This window comes from Polypterus senegalus, chromosome 4 (assembly GCF_016835505.1).
Source record: "Polypterus senegalus isolate Bchr_013 chromosome 4, ASM1683550v1, whole genome shotgun sequence".
NCBI classification, from domain to species: domain Eukaryota; kingdom Metazoa; phylum Chordata; class Cladistia; order Polypteriformes; family Polypteridae; genus Polypterus; species Polypterus senegalus.
Window position 1 is genome coordinate 81,086,176 of NC_053157.1, and position 19,595 is coordinate 81,105,770.

The following is a 19,595-nucleotide window of genomic DNA, read 5'->3' on the forward strand; positions in this document are numbered from 1 at the left end:
AGACACGGGGAGAACATGCAAACTCTACACAGGGAGGACCTGGGGGCTCCTAACTGCGAGGCAGCAGCGCTACCCACTGCACCACCGTGCCACCCACATCTTTTTCATTGCCCCTGTAATGGTTAAATACACTGAACGATAATACTGGGAAATGCACATGTGCTCATGTCTTTACTTCTATAATCAGAAATGACCACGAAAATTCACAATTTAGTAAAGAAAACTAATAATACTAAACTGCTGTTTTTAATTGGAACCATTCTGTTTTTCACATCTATAGTCTGGAATGTATTTTGATTCCTGCTGACATTTCAAACTGAGCTCTCCTTAGAAGCCAAAACAGAAATTCCTGGGAATTTTCCTTTCTCAGGGGAAGCAATGATGTTGATAAATTCAGACCTATCTTAAAATGTGCTAGTAGCTATCTTTCACATCAGTTCACTAGTTAGGAGTGGGGTATATTGTAGGCCCATTTGGGACTTCTTTTTTATTTGTTTTTCTCATTCTAATCTAAATATTAATATCTAGACCAGTAAATATGAGTTGGAATGTTTTTTGTAAATGTTTATGTTTTTTGTCAGATTAACTGTTGTTGAACTATTTTTAGTCATAACCAAATTGTAAAAAATTGGACTGTTCAAACTAAACTTGTACGTTAAATCCTTTAGCGGCTTATACAGTATAATTCAGGCTTTAACTAAGAGGACACAAATTCTACTCATTCTCCCAAACAGAATGTGTACAGATATTTTTCATATCCTTTCTTTAATTTTTCACCACTTTGTCAAAGTACATTTTTTCTGCTTGCAAGTTGACATTCCAACCTGTAAACTGTGCTCTGCCTCCAAGATCAATGAAGCTGTCGGTGGTTTCTGCTCCAGGTATCTGATTTGTCTTATCGCTTCGGATCTGGTCAATTTCAGCTTGTTGCTTTAGAATTTTGTCTTCTAGAGTTCTCACCTGAGATTGCAGCCTTTCTTTCTCTGCCTGACAATCATCTGGAACCTATAAAGTACAAGAAAATACAACATTCACTGACCTGTTTGACTGCTCAAGTCCAGATCTACGTAATTCAAGATTTTTCTATTCAGGCAGTATCAAACAGTCTTTGACGTGGCACCAAATGATTCAACCACATAAAGTCAGTTTGCAGTTGTTGGTCCACCATGCATGTGTTTTGGAAATCCTTGAGAAAAACACAAACCATATATACTCACATTTAAGTTCTCCCGCGGATAAGTCATGGCTTGATTTTACTGTATAATTTCCAGCATTTTATAATGTTGGTCGTATAAGTCGAATGCGGAAGACTCACTCTATTTAGTCCAAGAGATTATGATATGCTGAGAGAGTAACCACAGAGCACACTGCCTTTTTTCTATGTATTGAGCCTACGTGACCACACGGTAATACCCAAACTATTCCAAAGCGATGTTTGCACTGTTTTGTGTTTTTTGTATCTCACACCCTCATACACCTTTATCGTAAGAGCATCCTTTATCTACGATGGAGCATTCGATCAGAAGAAAATATGAAGCTGGTTTTGAAGTCGTTGAAGTGGCGAAAGAAATTCGTAACTGCCCTGCTGTAACAAAATTCGATGTGTCTGAGAAACTGGAGTGAGATTGGAGGAAGCAAGAAGAAAAAAAAGTGTATTTTTGAACAGGCATATAAGTTGATATTTCGGGTATCAAGACCAGTGGCATAGCTAGGGGGGAGCAAGGGGGGACATCTGTCCCCGGGCGCAGCATCCAGGGGGCGCCAAATTGATGATATGATATTTTAGAATTAAATGTTTTCCATTCTTAAATGCACTAAAAAGTAAATAAAAAACATTTGCATACTCAGTCCATCACTCCATCAGTATAAGGATATCTTTTTCCTATGTTTTTTGTCTCTTTCTGATTTCGAAGCACGTATTAGTTCTATATACTCAACAGACAATAATTTATCCCCTCCACTACTCTAACATGCTTGACTCCCACCCAAAAAGATTTTTGACGTTATTAAACAGGTTGTGCGACTGACATAAGGCATTAATGTATCATTGTCTAAGTTGTTGCAAACGCCATTTCTGTGTGCCAAGTGATTTATGTTTATGTGTTTGATAGAAAATTGATTGGGCTGTGGTGAAGTATTCTAGTAGATGGCTGCAAAAGTCTAGACGTTTCCACATCATATTTTTGTATGAATAAATTGTAAGTAATCCAGTTTTTATAAATATACTAGCAAAATACCCGCGCTTCGCATCGGCGAAGTACTGCATTAAAATTTTTATTAAGAAGAAAATTAAATCTTTTTAAACTGAGGGGAAATATGCCAATAATTATTTGTTAAGGATCTCTTTGTATACCATGTTGTCAGTTCGGCCCTCTGATTGTAACATGACCAAGCTGTGCGCTGAGCTTACTCTTGAGCATGCAATGTACAGTTGGCCATGTGAACAGTAATCTCACAGCTTGGATTGCTGCTGTCATAATCGGTTTGAGTTTCATGGTTTGTTTCAATTACGACAGTATTTGCAGGATTTGTTGTGTTGAAGTGACATTCGGCATCTGTCAAGCGCTGTAAACACACAACCGGTTTCATCGATAAAATCACATCCAGCTTTTAAGAGTTTAAACATTCATAAACATCAAAGTGTCCACTACTGAAATCGTCACCTGTGAATCTAAGATGTTTAAGAGGCATTGGCGGTTGTCGAAAGGTGTAAAATATTTGGCCATTTCGGTACACTTGAAAGCGACAACCGAACAATTCAGCCGTCAACTCACATGCAGAACCATAGGTGAAGAACTTAAACATTTCATAGTGTTCCTGTGTAGTATAATTATCTCCTGTACCGTCATCAGTCCACACCTTGAACCTGTCCCAGTCATTCAATACATAAGACACAATGTTCCTCCGGATATCAAAAGTGAGCCTGATATGGCCGTGCAATATGTAACAAAGAGAATGGAAAAGGTAGGTGCCATCTCCGGGCATGGAAACCACTCAGTAAGTGACAGTTCTTTGATCGATTGTGATCACCTTGATAGACATGTTAATGGGGGTACGGTTGGAACGATAAAGGAAATGGGTACCTGAACAATGTAAAGTAAGTCTAAAATACCTACACAATAACTATAATTGTAATAAACAAACAATAAAACAGCGGAGAAGCCGTGGATTAATAAAAAAGGCTATAGTTATCAGTAGGGAGACGTGAATCCCGTGGCGAAGCAAGGAAGGGAATGTAGAGACCGGAGCGAAGGACGGTCTTATATAGGCAAGCAGCCAACAACGTGGGAAGCGTTGGGATGGGTGACCCAACGCCACCTCACACAGTGACCGAGCTGCAGGCTATGGACGTATATATGTACGTAAGTAGGATTCAGTTAGCGTTGGGAACCTGTGTACCAAATTTCTTGAAGATGGGCCCATAAGTAACAAAGACTGTTGAAAAGTTTGATATGGCGGCCGACAGTGGCATCATACCACTGAAATAAGTACGTACATTGGTTTCGGTTAGTGCAGGGAAGCCACCTACCAAATATCGAGAAGATCGGGCCATAAATAAGAAAGTTCAACATGGCGGATGTTGTTGACCGTTATGACCATTACGCGTAGAATTTCAAAATGAAACCTGCTTAACTTTTGTAAGTAAGCTGTAAGGGATGAGCCTGCCAAATTTCAGCCTTCTACCTACACAGGCAGTTGGAGAATTAGTGACGTTGGAAAGTTCAATATGGCGGCCGACAGTGGTGTCATACCAACGAAATAAGTACGTACATCGCTTTCCGTTAAAAGTTCAATATGGCGGCCGACAGTGGCATTATACCACCGAAATAAGTACCAAATTTCAGCCTTCTACCTACACGGGAAGTTGGAGAATTAATGACTGTTGGAAAGTTCAATATGGCAGCTGACAGTGGCGTCATATCACCGAAATAAGTATATACATTGGTTTCGGTTAGTGCAGGGAAGCCGCCTACCAAATTTCGTGAAGATGGGGCCATGAATAATAAAGTTCAATATGGCGGACATTGTTGACCGTTATGACCGTTACACGTAGAATTTCGAAATGAAACCTGCTTAACTTTTTTAAGTAAGCTGTAAGGAATGGGCCTGTCAAATTTCAGCCTTCTACCTACACGGGAAGTTGTAGAATTAGTGATGTTTGGAAAATTTAATATGGCGGCCGACAGTGGCGTCATACCCCCGAAATAAGTACGTACATCGGTTTTGGTTAGCGCAGGGAAGCCACCTACCAAATTTCGTGAAGATGGGGTCAGCCTTCTACCTACACAGGAAGTTGGAAAATTGGTGACGTTGGAAAGTTCAATATGGCAGCCGACAGTGGCGTCATACCATCGAAATAAATAAGTACATCGATTTCGGTTAGCGCAGGGAAGCCGCCTACCAAATTTCGTGAAGATAGGGCCATAAATAAGAAAGTTCAACATGGCGGACGTTGTCGACCGTTATTGACCGTTATGACCGTTACATGTAGAATTTCGAAATGAAACCTGCTTAACTTTTGTAAGTAAGCTGTAAGAAATAAGCCTGCCAAATTTCAGCTTTCTACCTACATGGGAAGTTAGAGAATTAGTGATGAGTCAGTGAGTGAGTCAGTCAGTCAGTGAGGGCTTTGCCTTTTATTCCATCCATCCATCCTCTTCCGCTTATCCGAGGTCGGGTCGCGGGGGCAGCAGCTTAAGCAGAGAGGCCCAGACTTCCCTCTCCCCGGCCACTTCTTCCAGCTCTTCCGGGAGAATCCCAAGGTGTTCCCAGGCCAGCTGGGAGACATAGTCCCTCCAGTGTGTCCTGGGTCTTCCCTGGAGCCTCCTCCCGGTTGGACATGCCCAGAACACCTCACCAGGGAGGTGCCCAGGAGGCATCCTGATCAGCTGCCCGAGCCACCTCATCTGACTCCTCTCGATGCGGAGGAGCAACGGCTCTACTCTGAGCCCCTCCCGGATGACTGAGCTTCTCACCCTATCTTTAAGGGAAAGCCCATACACCCTGCGGAGAAAACTCATTTCAGTCGCTTGTATTCACGATCTCACTACCCATAGCTCATGACCATAGGTGAGGGTAGGAGCGTAGATTGACTGGTAAATTGAGAGCTTTGCCTTACGGCTCAGTTCCTTTTTCACCACGACAGACCGATGCAGAGCCCGCATCACTGCAGATGCCGCACCGATCCGCCTGTCGATCTCACGCTCTATTCTTCCCTCACTCGTGAACAAGACCCCGAGATACTTGAACTCCTCCACTTGGGGCAGGATTTCTCCCCCAACCCTAAGAGGGCACTCCACCCTTTTCTGGCTGAGGACCATGGTCTCGGATTTGGAGGTGCTGATTCTCATTCCAGCCGCTTCAACACTCAGCTGCAAACCGATCCAGAGAGAGCTGAAGATCACAGCCTGATGAAGCAAACAGGACAACATCATCTGCAAAAAGCAGTGACCCAATCCTGAGTCCACCAAACCGGACCCCTTCAACACCCTGGCTGCGCCTAGAAATTCTGTCCATAAAAGTTCTGAACAGAATCGGTGACAAAGGGCAGCCCTGGCGGAGTCCAGTTTTCACTGGAAACGGGCTCGACTTACTGCCGGCAATGCGGACCAAGCTCTGACACCGGTTGTACAGGTACCGAACAGCCCTTATCAGGGGGTCCGGTACCCCATACTCCTGGAGCACCACCCACAGGATTCCCCGAGGGACACGGTCGAACGCCTTTTCCAGGTCCACAAAACACATGTAGACTGGTTGGGCAAACTCCCATGCACCTTCCAGGACTCTGCTAATGGTGAAGAGCTGGTCCGCTGTTCCGCTACCAGGACGAAACCCACACTGTTCCTCCTGAATCCGAGGTTCGACTATCCGACGGACCCTCCTCTCCAGAACCCCCGAATAGACTTTTCCAGGGAGGCTGAGGAGTGTGATCCCTCTATAGTTGGAACACACCCTCCGGTCCCCCTTTTTAAAGATGGGGACCACCACCCCGGTCTGCCAATCCAGAGGCACTGTTCCCGATGTCCATGCGATGTTGTAGAGACGTATCAACCAAGACAGTCCTACAACATCCAGAGACTTAAGGAACTCCGGGCGTATCTCATCCACCCCCGGGGCCCTGCCACCAAGGAGTTTTTTGACCACCTCGGTAACTTCAGTCCCAGAGATGGGAGAGCCCACCTCAGAATCCCCAGGCTCTGCTTCCTCATTGGAGTGCATCGAGGTGAGTCCGACTATATCTAGCCAGAACCTCTTGACCTCACGCACTAGCTCAGGCTCCTTCCCCTTCAGAGAGGTGACATTCCACGTCCCAAGAGCCAGTTTCTGTAGCCGAGGATCAGACCGCCAAGGTCCCCGCCTTCGACCACCACCCAACTCACACTGAACTGCCTTTTATTAGTATAGATAATTATTTTGCTTTATAATTTGCTATATACTTTCTTTAAAATCATTTTTAAATGTGGAAAACAATTTTTTTCTTACAAAAACTGACAGATTTAGATTTTAAAGAACATTAGGCAGCGTTATCATTTTCGGAGACTTATATGAAATTTTTTTCTTAAAATGCTATCATTTTAAATACATTTTGTAAAATTTTCTTTCCCTTCCCCATTGCATTTTGGCAAACAGAAGGGGGCGCAAAATCTTCAGTTGTCCCCGGGCGCTGAAAACCCTAGCTACGCCTCTGTTCAAGACCCGACTTATATGCAGGTATATATGGTGCACGCCTGAAGAAAACATCTGAACTTTTCATAAACAGTGATTGGCCTAGGATTGAAACCCAGAAATCTAGAGCGGTGTGAGATAGCTGAGCTAGCCACTGTGTTTTGCTTTGATAATACCTGTAGTGTATATTTATAAGACTAAAACTAAAACACACCACTTCCACCTTCCAGCTCCAGAATTCTATTTGTTGCTGTCTCTATTTCTTTTCTAGAATTGTACTTAAAAAAGGTAGTTTAGATATTGGTCTAAAATTGTCAAAAACAGAGGAGTCCAGATTATTTTTCTTGAGATGCATCTTAGATTGACATTTAGGTTGACACTTAAACAATTCAATACATTCTACTGATCTGATTGTCGGTGGAAAACTGTTCCATAACCTTGGAGCAATGGACTGGAAAGTCCGACCCCCACATGTCTTTAGTGTGGTACAAGGAACCGAAAGGAGAATTAATTGAGCAGATCCCAAAGCATGACCTAAGGTGTAGTGCTTAAAGAGGTTGGTGATATATTGAGGATCCTGACCATGCAGAAAAAGTGAGTAGCAAAATTTGGAACCGGATCCTAAATTCCACCGGTATCCAATGTAGAGAGTGTAAAATTGGGGAGGTGTGGTTCCATTTGGCATGAACATGTTAAAAGCCCTTTAGCTGAATTTTGGAACAGTCTGAAGACAAGGCAAACCAGCTTTATTCAGACATGTAAAAAGGGAATTGCGATCATCCAAATGTGATGAGATTAAAGCATGGATAAGCATTTCCATCAAGGCCATGGTAACAACAGATATCAGTTTGGATAAGCTGAATAAGTGCTGAAAACAATGCAAAGGAACACAATTATAATAATGGAACATGAAAATTATAAATAAAAAATAAAACAAGACTAAAGAGGTAATTATTGTCCTTTGATTTTTTTGCTAGTTCCCTTTCTCCCTTATCAACCCTTTTCAATTTACCTTCAACTCTGAATTTGCCTTATCCCACACTGTGCTTTCATCTCACATACTTCTGCTCTTTTTTTAAGGCCCTAGGAGCACTTTCCATTTGATACTGCTCCTAACTGCACTCTGAACATTACTAGCAAATTAATGTCTCAACTAATGGCAAAAAAGAAATATTTTAGGGAACACCTGACTTCTAATCATTTTTTGACTTTCTGACTTTCTTCTAGGTCTTTCTTGGCATAAATGAAAAACTGTATGGACTTTACATGTAACAGACCCTGGTTTGTTTCCTGAACCTCCCTTTTCCAGTTCCTTTAATTAAATTTTCACTAACCGCACACACTCTAAAAACAGGATATTCATCCAATCGGATAACTCCATCTGTCTAAATCAAACTGGGCACAGCAAAGTGAATAAACATTACTAAAACTGAATTCATTTCATTTATGTTGCCATGCGCATGAGCGTTGGGAGTTCCTCACAGGCTTTGCTTTGTATAAAAATACAGGACACTGCCACTGACACAATTTCCGTTTTGTTTTGAATGAAAAAGAACACCCAAGAAGATTAATGATGTAATGTCTGCGCCCAACATCACTGGCTCCGCCCCCTCTGCTTCCTGAACTATAAAACCTCTCGCAGAAAATAGAAATCCTTGTTTATTCTGGACCTTGCTTTCCAGGAAGACACAACTCTTATCAAATCATAGCACTTTGACATCTGCTGGAGCTGTAACCTACACCTTGAACCTGGTACTGTTGAGAATTTCGATTAAGGGTTGTCACAGGTGGCTGGGTGTTGTCGACAATCAGCCGCCTATTTAAGGAGCAATCGACCCGGGGCATGTGTGTGACATGGCTTTCTGGAGCGGTGCAGACCTCAAGACCCCGACCGGTCTTAGGTGCGGATTGTCTCTGGTGACAGGAGGGCCGGGGGAATCGCCGTTCATACCGGTGCAGCTGAACAGTACTGTTCATTGGAGCGATGCGGTGCTAATGACACCGTCTCCTAATAAATGTGAATCAACGGGCGTGCAAACGGCAAAGGGGCTCTCTTTTCCCAATAAAGAGACTGAAGCTGTGCACCGGCCCCAGAATAAGCAGGAGATCCCCAAAAGACATCGAGGGTCTTCTGACAAGATGGACAAAAGGGCAGAGACGGCCAGTAAACCTCCCTTGGCGGAGGAAAGGGTGGAGATGACGGAGTTTCCCCGGTGTTTTCAGCTTTGTGGAGGAAGGCCACCAGGAGGGCTGCGTCGGTGCTACAATTGTCGTCAGATGGGACACGTGTGGCGATGCTGTCCTCAGAGGATAGGAGTTTGGGGGGACAGAAGGTGCACCGTTCCCCCACGGTTCTCTGGGGGACCTAGACAGAAGAGCCAAGCTCCAACCAACGCATTCTCCTGGAGGAGAATGGCCCTCACAGGGCTGGACGCTCCGCCCGAGTGGGCTTCGCTTAGGGGGGAGAACTGTGGTGGATGGCCGGCTTCAAGTTCCGGTCCTCACCCCCAGGCCGCCAGGAGGAGCTCTCCCGACAGTGTGGAAGGGCCCCAAATTCCAGTAGGGCCTTATGGACTTTGTAGTCTTTATGCACAGCCCTGCTGGATACCGTGGAGGCCACTGGGAGTCGCTATAGGAGGGCCCGTGGACTTGTATGTGCCCTATACCTCGGAAGTGTGTCACAATCCCAGGACAGGAAGAGACGGCGTGCTTCCGGGGTGAAGATATGGATTGTTTACCCTGACCCAGAAGGAATAAGGACTTGTGGACTGTTGAGAAGGAACACCTCCGGGTCAGGGGATATAAAAGGACACAGAGAAAATCCAGATGCTGAGCTGAGCTGGGAGGTAGAGGGGTGAAGTTTCAGTTTGAGGAGGAGTGATAACTGAAATTGTGTTTAATAGTTTATTTGAGGTATGAATAGTGTGCAGAGGAGGGTGCTTGGTGCACGTAAAAGAAAACTAGTAATATCTGCACCTAGAGTCCAGCGTGATACCTGAGGGTTCAAGAGGTGGATCAGAGCCTCACTGTCACAGGGTCAATATGCTTAATTATTAGTTTTAGTGCTATTAGCTATGAAAAGTCTAGGCCTAAGGCCACTTTAAAGCAACACCATTTATTTTAGCCGAAAAGCCTAGCTTGCCTGTCTTTTTGCTTGCTTTGTTTTGAATTTCTGTGATTCAAGGTCATTATGTTCTCTGAAGAGGCAAGCAGGCAGATTTTGCTTTGAGAATGCAAGTACTGAGCTTCTCACTGACAGAAGACTGAACAAACTGCATTCAGGGCCTTTGCCTGTGTGAGTACTAGGCATGTTCTTAGGCTAGTGCATAAAACATATAAGCACTTAAATGGCATTTAGATTTATTAGGGCTCATCAATACTTTGTGCAATAAAGCAATAAAGTTAAAATAACATGCATTACGATATCTAGTCTGAGCTATAGAGGGGCTAATGAGTTGATTGTTGAAGGTTAGGGACCTTTCCCTGTGCATAGATGCCATGAAGTAAGCAGTAGTTTAGCCTCTGTCAGACAAGTGCACAGCTGCACACCACGACTTAACAGCACTGCTGTCTGCATTCGCAGGTTTTTACATTAAGTTTATATGTCAATGCTTCTTTGCATATTCTAAAAATAATAACGTTGCAGCAGAACACATTAGTTAGCTAATAGAATCAATTGTTAAAGGCTTGTCTTTTTCGATTCTTTCAAGTAGCCAGAAAGCACCATGTCAGGGGTCTCCGCAGCTTGACCCTTATCAGTGAAGCAGTGCCCTGCCACTTACTGGCACAGCTGCCTATTGTTCTAGCCATAAGGGATGCTAGTGCAACAAGTAATCATTAATTGAAATATTACTTGAGCAGTTCGGTTTTCATGTGGGTCCTTCTGATTCCAATTTGATTGTAAGATCTGATTGACTCCACTGGAGGGTGGGGTAAGCAAGTGATGCTCACCTCCAGGCGAAAAATATGTCCTTCGGGCCAATGTAGTTGTTATGAGAAGGTCTACTGGGAAGAAGATTGTTGTGGAGAAATCCATAGAGGCAAGGGTATTGTTATTAGAAGGTCTGCACCACCAGGTGATTGTTATGAGAAAAGGTGCTGAGCGAGGTCATCATCATGAGAAAACCTATACAGTAGATGTTGGGAAACTGGCATGAAAAGGGGGGCATTTTGTGATAAGAATTGTAATAAATTTGGGTCTCACCGAATGTTCAGGTCTCACTTCATGAACTGAGACAGGCTTTATGTGCTCTGCAATTGTTTCCTATGCTGTGCAATAAAGTCTAAATTCTGACTGCCTTTCTGCCTTTGGTTTTTTACTGAAGATTTCTCCACAAAAGTACAATACCTGTTTTTGTTTCTTTTCAGTTTTTACAACCTGGAAATTAAACAGGGAGTCCCCTGGAACTGCAAACATGATTCTTTGTTTTCATCTTTATTTTCACAGTTTCCTGTTATAATGTTTTTTTTGTGATGGCTAGAAATATATACAACTTGATAACTTGTAATTCACAATAATGGAGTACTCGCAAGTGCTGGAAGTCATTAACCAAACAGCAAGGCACTGCATCTAGTTTTCGTACGAAGTGGATGCATGAAGATCAAACATGTTTTTTCCAACAAAAATAGGCAATTTGCAGCAGTATCCAGTTCTCCTAATGTAATCGGAGGAATTTACTGTGCTCAAATGTTATACGGGTTGGAGACGGTGGCAATGACAAGAAAGCAGGAGGTGGCAGAGTTAAAGATGCTAAGATTTGCACTGGGTGTGACAAGGATGAATAGGATTAGAAATGAGTACATTAGAGGGTCAGCTCAAGTTGGACGGTTGGGAGACAAAGTCAGAGAGATGAGATTACATTGGTTTGGACATGTGCAGAGGAGAGGTGCTGAGTATATTGGGAGAAGGATGTTAACGATAGAAAAGAGAAAAAGAGGAAAGCCTAAGACAAGGTTTATAGATGGGGTGAGAGAGGACATGCAGGTGATGGGTGTAACAGAACAAGATGCAGAAGATATGGAAAAAGATGATCTGCTGTGGCAACCCATAACTGGAGCAGCCGAAAGAAGAAGAAGAAGAAATTGCAATAAGAGCACCTATCGAGAATGAAGCTGCTTTTGCTAACCGTGAACAGTGACATTCCATTAATGCACAAGTCATATATTATGCCAAGATGAGACCAACAATCATTGTGGCACTATGGCTTGGGTCAGCCCATGATTCATTTAGTTTGAGGGACAGTAGCTTTAATAGACATGATGGTATTGTAAGCAGTGGCTGGCTTGTTGCAAAGGTAACTGACTGAACCCTTACTTATGGGGTGTGTGGTAGAAATTTAACATCTTATTAAAGAAAGAAATATCCTGTAACAGGACAAATTAGTAATCAGGCAGGAGAAAAGCTGTTCATTGTATCTTTTGTTTACTCCTCAGCAAAATGTCTTAAGAGGGAGCATTCTTCAAATTCAGTCTGTTACAGCATGGTCAGAATGGTCGGAGAAACAAAGAATAGAGGTTCATTTTATAAACTGCTAAATTTACATACAATGTCAATCAATGTACACATTTTACTCTGGTTGGTTCATTGGTTTATAACCAAATGATTTATTTAAAATGAAAGTCTATTATATTATATTCTGGCTCTTCTTATACATTTGAGTTGCACCACCACCCTTGAAATTTCTCTGCATATAACAATTGTCTATTCTCATTTATAGGATATCTGCTGATTTCTTAGTCATTCGTCAGTACATTTTATTTCTGGTACATTCTTTATTTACTTCGCCATCTCAGTATTTTTCCTAAACCAATTCTTGTATTTCAGTGTATATTTTGTTGTTCACTTGACCTTTATCTGGTTTCTGACATTAATAACCCATTATGCTATTTCTTAAAAGTGAATGCAAAGTTACCCTAAAATTATTCTTCCACACGTGTTCTATTAATTTTAACAGTGATCATCTCATTATATGAGCCAGGTTATACTGGCTACCCGCTAAAGCATTTCCCTGACCTGCAGAATGCAGAGAAGAGGTGCTATAGTACTGTGTATGATCTTGTGCTTTAAGTTGCAGAGCACAGCCAGAAATTTTTTAATTTTGATGCATCAGGTGGCTGGCTGTTCTACCAGCCAATGAAGTTCTGCAGCATTGTGATTGCATATGTATGAGGTGATTAGCATGCTCCATGTATGGATGTTTCTGAGTGGCATTTGAGGAGCATTCCCTTAAGCATATTTACATTGTGACTGTGATTTCTAAAGGGTAAGTTGTGTAAAAATGTGAATGTGTCAGGTTTTATAAATGTGACTTTTATCAGCGTATACATTTTCATGGATTTTTGGCATGTACATATATTCACTCTGGAATCCAAGCAAAGATTTATAAATGAGGTCCCTGATCTTTTCAAAAGCCTAAAACTTAGTGACATATTGTTAGTATAGGAAATCACCCAACATGCGGTTTTCTATATGTATATGAACTTTTAACCCTCATTAGTCATGCCGCAATTGCTTCTACTTATTAGCTTCTCTAACATGCACTCACTTATTCTCTGAGCAGTATTGTGTCATGACACCTCAAATTGGCCACTCAACCTTGTGATGACAGATATTTCAGGCCCTAATAAACCTTTATTGTTCACAAGAATGACAAACACAGAACTTCAGCATTCTTGGTGTTTTGTTGTGGCAGTATGAACACCCTAAACATACCATGACCTGAACCTGTCCAGGTACTGCATTTTATAGAAAGACCAAGCCTTTTACTGATGATTGAGACTATAATAAATGTGCAACCCTAACTGTGTTTATCTGTGTCCATGATGATCTCCCATTTCGATTTCCATACAAATGCAGCCTCTGAAATGCTGTATTCTATGATAGGATAATAGATAACTATGGTATAACTTCAGTGTTAACAAATGTAATAACAGACTGCCATGATGTTTTTGGAAAATGCTGTTAATTAACAAGTTAATCAAACAGAAAAACTGGGTGAAGTTATGATGAATCTCAGAAGGAGGTTTACAGAAAAGAAGTAGCATGAAGGCTTAACAGCCTGAATATCATGTCTCCAACATTTTACTTATTTTTGATTTTGAAATTATCTTTATTATTAATTCTAGCTTATTACTAAGGCTAGGATTTGCTAAGGAGCAAATCCCACCTGTTACAATTGCATCTCCATTTTTGTGTTTTCTATTTTTTGCAAATTTCCCCATTCCTTTGTTTACCATCTGTTTATATTTATTCTTATATATGTAGTTTTTATTTTGGTCCATGGGTTTTCATAGGCTCCCAGATACCTCTTCTGGAATGTAGGATTTTGGCTGTTTTTGGATGTGCAGGCAGCAAAGCCTGTTCCTAAGTTTTATAGCCTGATCTACTTTATTTCTACTTTGTTTCACTGGAGTTTTGAGGCCTAATTTTGACTTTGAAGGTTTTTTTTTTTTAGATTGGGGACTCAAATATCATAACAAATTGGAAAAACAACAGTAAATTAAAAAACTGAAGGAAAGATGGTAGACAAATAGAATGTGTAGCAGAAGAGTTTGCTTATATGGTGCACATATTTACTTTATCTGAGATGACCACTGTAAAGACACCATGTTGTACTTACCAAAATATCAACATAAATACAGTAAGAAGTCTATCGTCCAGTGTTGTACTGATACAGGTTTAGTACATGTCCTTCAAGTTTTGAAACAGTCGACAATGCATAGCTCAACGTCATAATTGGGACAGTAGACACATTTCTTTGCACACTTTACTTATAACATTTTTTCTGTTGGTTGCGCATGAGAGGGTAGAATGCCAGTGCCTGATCCACATGATGCCATGCCTATTGTGTTATTGTACACTACCATAGTGCAAGATTTAATCACTTCCACATTTCCCCTAACACAAACATTGACAATTTGTTGTACTTGTTGTCATTCTATTTGATTGCAGTCAATTTTGCTTTTCTACCACATTTAAGTTTCATGTGACCAAATTCACCAGGCATATTACGTTGTATGCATCAATTTGACAATCTGTGTCAACATCTGATGACCAATTATGGAAAATAAAAATCTATGTATTAGCATAAAAGTAATTAACAGCTTCTGAAGCATTAGATTTAACATAAATTAGACATGTTAAGCAAATAAGATATGTCAAGCAAATAGTTAAATAAAAAATGTTAGTCATATTGGATTTCTAGTTTAGGCTTGAAGCTAAATTATCAATATTGGGAAAGGAAGGACAAAATAAGAAGAGAATGACACACAGAAACTATCAAGGACAGAAGAAGGGGGAATAAGAACACCTGTTGTTTGAAGGCTAGGAAGCAAGGAACATACCAATGACATAATACAGAAAAATGCTCATGGTAGGCCCGTGAGAAGCCAGCTGGAATAGTGAGTCAGCAGAACCACAAAGGCATTGATAACAACAAGGTCAAGATGATGTAATATATGAAAAATCAAATTAGTATATTCATGTATTAGCATAAATAAATGTAGAAAAAAATATATATAAGCATTAACCTTAGTGCAGATATTAATGCAAGTCAGGCCTGCCAAGCAAATGCTTAAATAAAGGCACAAGCCATATCGGTGGGGGGATGGAATAGCCGGCTGCTTCCAGTTTGTTTTTATCGGCACATTTACAGGACAAAGGAGGCTGGCGGAGAGGTGAGAACGGTTTTAAGAAGCGATTTAAGGTGGGACGGATCTACGAGTTTTTTCGTAGGCTCTGGTAATTCTAGTGTTAAAGCTTAGCTTTAGCCACCAAATATAAAATAGCTTGAAGGCCAAGGAAAAGGAAATGATAAGAGAAAGCCCAAAAATGGAAGAAGAGAACATCTGCCTGGCCGAGACCAATCAAAATAAGCAAAACAGAAAATAAAGATGAACAATAGGCAGTAAAAATACCAGTGACCAGCTGCAGAAGGAAGTCAGGAGATAATAATGGTTCCCATGAGAACTTAAAATATTGGCTGGACAGGTACAGAGGGGAGTCAGAGAGAACAGCGAATTAGCTCATTTGAGCAAGGTCAAGTTGATAAGGAATAATTATATAAACTTTGATTTCTGAACTGTTCGGGGCTCAGTCTGATTTGGCTGAATTGGGTTGAGTCTGTGTTATTGTTTTATTGCAATAAAGCTATATACTCTGTTTGCCTATCCTCTGAATCCTAATAGCCTTCATTTCAGGTAAAAACCTTTTGGGGACAATTTTTTGCCAAAACATCACTTTCTCATCACTATCACTTGATTCAACTAATAGTTCAGTTTAAGTTTGTTCTAAAACTGGCTTTACATTTTTTCATTTACTTACCATTGTGTATTTTGGTTGAAGGATCTAAATCATTCATTAATATTGATGAGTTACCGTAGAATGGCAAAATAAGTAACAACATTCATGATTGTTTTTGCAGGATGATGTTATTGTATCCAATAGATGGCAGCAGGATACTGTCCTGAGTGTTGTTCAAGCTTAACACCATGCATGCAATCAATACAGGTTAGCCTGTGAGGCACTTGGACCTAACCACATTTACATAGAATTCCAAGTCTGAGAGGGTAAACACCAAGAAGGTAAAACCAGGAAATGGATCCTTTAGTCACAAAACAAAGGGAGGTTAAAAGTGGGCAGTGGTCAAAACTAGAAAAGAAACAAAAAAAAAAACAATAATCAAGATGTTACAAATCTGGCAAAAACCGAGAGTCATAGAAACAAGCACAACCCTGGCTACGTGGAGGTCCCTTGACTAAATCCACAGAAAGATGTGTTTATGCATCAACATCTTAAATAGTTGTGACATTAAAGACATCAAAAACCTTGTTCACAAGAACATTGTGAATCTAAAAAACACAAGAATAAGGTCATCAAAGAAAATAAGAATATTAGTTCTTACCCATAAATCAAAAATAATGTGGCAGAATTATTCCTTACAACATCAAAATCTGAATTAGCAACAGCCTCCTTCTATTCAGTACTTCCACCGCTTCACTCAGTTTTCATGTCATGCCCCCTAATATGCCCAATCACAGACCACAACCTAGTTAATTAGTTCTATGACGATCATAAATTGGGTTTCCCATAATTTCCTGTTTAAGTAAGCAGGTAAGGATGGGCATGTGGTATTGGGGTTTGCACCACTCATCAAAGGGAGTATTGGAGTAGAAATTAGGTTCTTTTTAAACATGTAGGATGGAGTTCGACCTTATTGTAACCCCAGGACACAGTGGCCGCAGTATGCATTATGATTACTACAGAAACATTGCTTAAGCATTTTTGTTGAAAGTATAAGGCTGTATACTGCAACAGTTTCAGTACCTATACCATCCATTTTCTTAATGAAAGTCAAGGCTCAAGAGTTAATGAGTTAACTGATCTGCATTTATGATGTGCTAGGAAACAATATATTTCTGGAGAAAACCTATGTGGAAAAAGGGAAGAACATGCAAACTCTCTGCAGTGTCCAGGTCATGATTCAAACCTTGTCTCTTGGAGATATAATGTGGCAGTGCTAGCTAACACATCTTTGTACCAACTTGTGTGCCAATGTGTGCCTGGAGAACTGTTGTGGGTCATGCACTTCCATGAAATCAGTAATAAAATTAGGCCTGCTTCTGTTTATTATTAAACGCTTTGTATTGTCCCATTCTTTTCACTAGTAATGACACCTGAATCTGAGCTTGAATAATATTTAACCAGATTAGCAAACACAAGAAAAAAAAAAAACTAAAGGTAGAAAATAATCCAAGGTGGAAATAGATTTATTGACATTAAAACTATTGTTAGTAATACATTCTGTATTTGCTAAAAAATAAAGCAGAAGTATACAAGTGAGTATTTTTGAGTGTGCAGATTGAAGTCAGACAATAATGTTGTGTTTAATTAAAAATATTTTATTGTGAGGACAAACTGTGATCTACAATATAAAACAAACACCCTTTATGTCATACCAGTAACAGCGCACTGCATGATAACGTGCAGTGAATACACTTGACTTGAACACTCATACTTTTCATACTCTTTCTCCGTCGTTTAGCATTCGTTTGCTCAGCGGCTGATGCGCTTGCTGCTTCCTGAGCAGCTCCTCTTTTCTCCACCCTAGCAGCCCACTTCTTCTCTTCTTTCGTCGACATCTTTTCGCGTTAAAATTGATTAAGTCAGTGTTTCTGTTGCAATTACTTAATATGTTTTCTTAAATTTTTCACTTAAGCTGGCGCTGAAGTCTCCAATCTGCCTCAAGAATGATTTAAGATATGAAGAGGTAGAGGAAGGTGGTAGGGATGAGAACGGCACCCATACACATGCGCTGCATGGCTGCCCTGCTGGCCACTGCCAAAAGTTGATTCTACAATAAAAAAACTAAAAATAAAAAAGAGGAATAACCTTGGAGGTCAATCATCACCTCGAAAGCGGATAGTAGACGTCACGTAGTATATTTGTATTTCAAGTCAAACGGTTTGTGAGTTATAGGTGATTTAAAATCCTGGACAGACAAGCAAACAGAAATGGTAGTGTATTATACTGTGTATAAAGATATCACATTTATATCACAAAAAACATTCCAACAGCTCCTGTTTACATGTAATTTCTATGTTTACAACAGCTTCAGGTTAAGTGACCATAATCACAAAATCAGTGATTAAAATGGCCAGTATAGGACCTGAATGTCTGAAGCAGACAACCTGAAAACTAGTTCTGCTAAAAACAAGTGGTTATGGAGTTTTGCCAGGACAATGCTCTGGGCTCAACTTTTGCTGATACCACACTGTAGATCGAAGGCCTATTATTGCCCAAGCACTACACTGCCCATGTCCAGGCTGCCCAAAGCCACAGAATGCCAGGATGTTTCACAGTTACTTGCCTACTTCTGTGTGGTTTTAGTACTAGGGTGTTGTATCGTGTTAGCCATTATGGATGTACTGAGACGTTAAGCAAAAATACACCTTATTCAGCAATTGGATTCCATGGAATTTGGATATTTCACTGCAATACACAATGAACAGTATGAACAATTAAGAATAATGCTGCAGAATTTCTCTGTGACACACTATCCTTGAGTACTTCTAGCCATCAAATTATTGAGTGGAAGTGTGACAAGAAACACTGCTTGGGCTATTTTATATTAAAGGCAATACTTAGATGGTGACTGATCTTTTTACCTAAAGCCAAGACAGACATTTTCTTTTTCGTTTAATAATTCTGGTATGTATTATTTACTTTTTGAGCATTATTCCTTGTTTTCCACTGTAAATGTTTGAACAGATGGATTGGTGTCCAGGTCAGCTATCTTCACTTATAATATGTTTTCAATGTGTGAGCGCGTGTGCCTTTGTGTGCCTCTGTGTGTGTGTACACGTAATTGAAATAAACTATGTATCTCAAAAACTACTTGTGCAAAAAGTTTGCAAATCAATAGGCCTAGTCTTATGATTGAGCAGAAAAGAATTATAAAATCCTGGTTAAATTAAACAATTTCTTTGTCAGGTATCATTTGACATTTTTGAAGGATAGAGAGATAAGTACGGGACCAGACAGGACCAAAAACAACAGGTCTGGAGCCTGTAACAAGACAGACATGTTTGAAAAAGGTAGGTCCATTTTTTCAGAAGTTATCATTGTTCATAAGTTTCGACAGGCGCACACACCATGCTAAAATCAACTTTTCTCAATGTTTTGAACATCATAGAATCAGAATCTGACAGCAAATGTTTGAACCCATTATCAAAGTTCAATTTGCATGGAATTAAAAATTAAGCACGGAAGGTTCTTCAAAATGAAACAATAAAAACTAAAATAACTAATACAGCAAATGATCAATAATATGATGCTAATTAAACCAATTAATACCTGTGCAAGGAAAAATGAAAGGAATGTCCCACCCAAAAAAGGCAAGTACTGTTTTTTCTGTTTTTCACGGCTGTGC

At 40.5% G+C, this 19,595-nt stretch overlaps 1 protein-coding gene across 1 annotated transcript in view; it reads right to left on the reverse strand.

The window, feature by feature from the left end:
• fgl1 (fibrinogen-like 1) overlaps nt 1-19,595 on the reverse strand; it is a 94,488-nt gene that overhangs the window by 66,872 nt on the left and 8,021 nt on the right. The window contains exon 3 of the mRNA XM_039750947.1: nt 825-1,005. Within this exon, the coding sequence (XP_039606881.1) occupies nt 825-1,005 (181 nt within the window). The remainder of the gene's footprint in view (nt 1-824; nt 1,006-19,595) is intronic.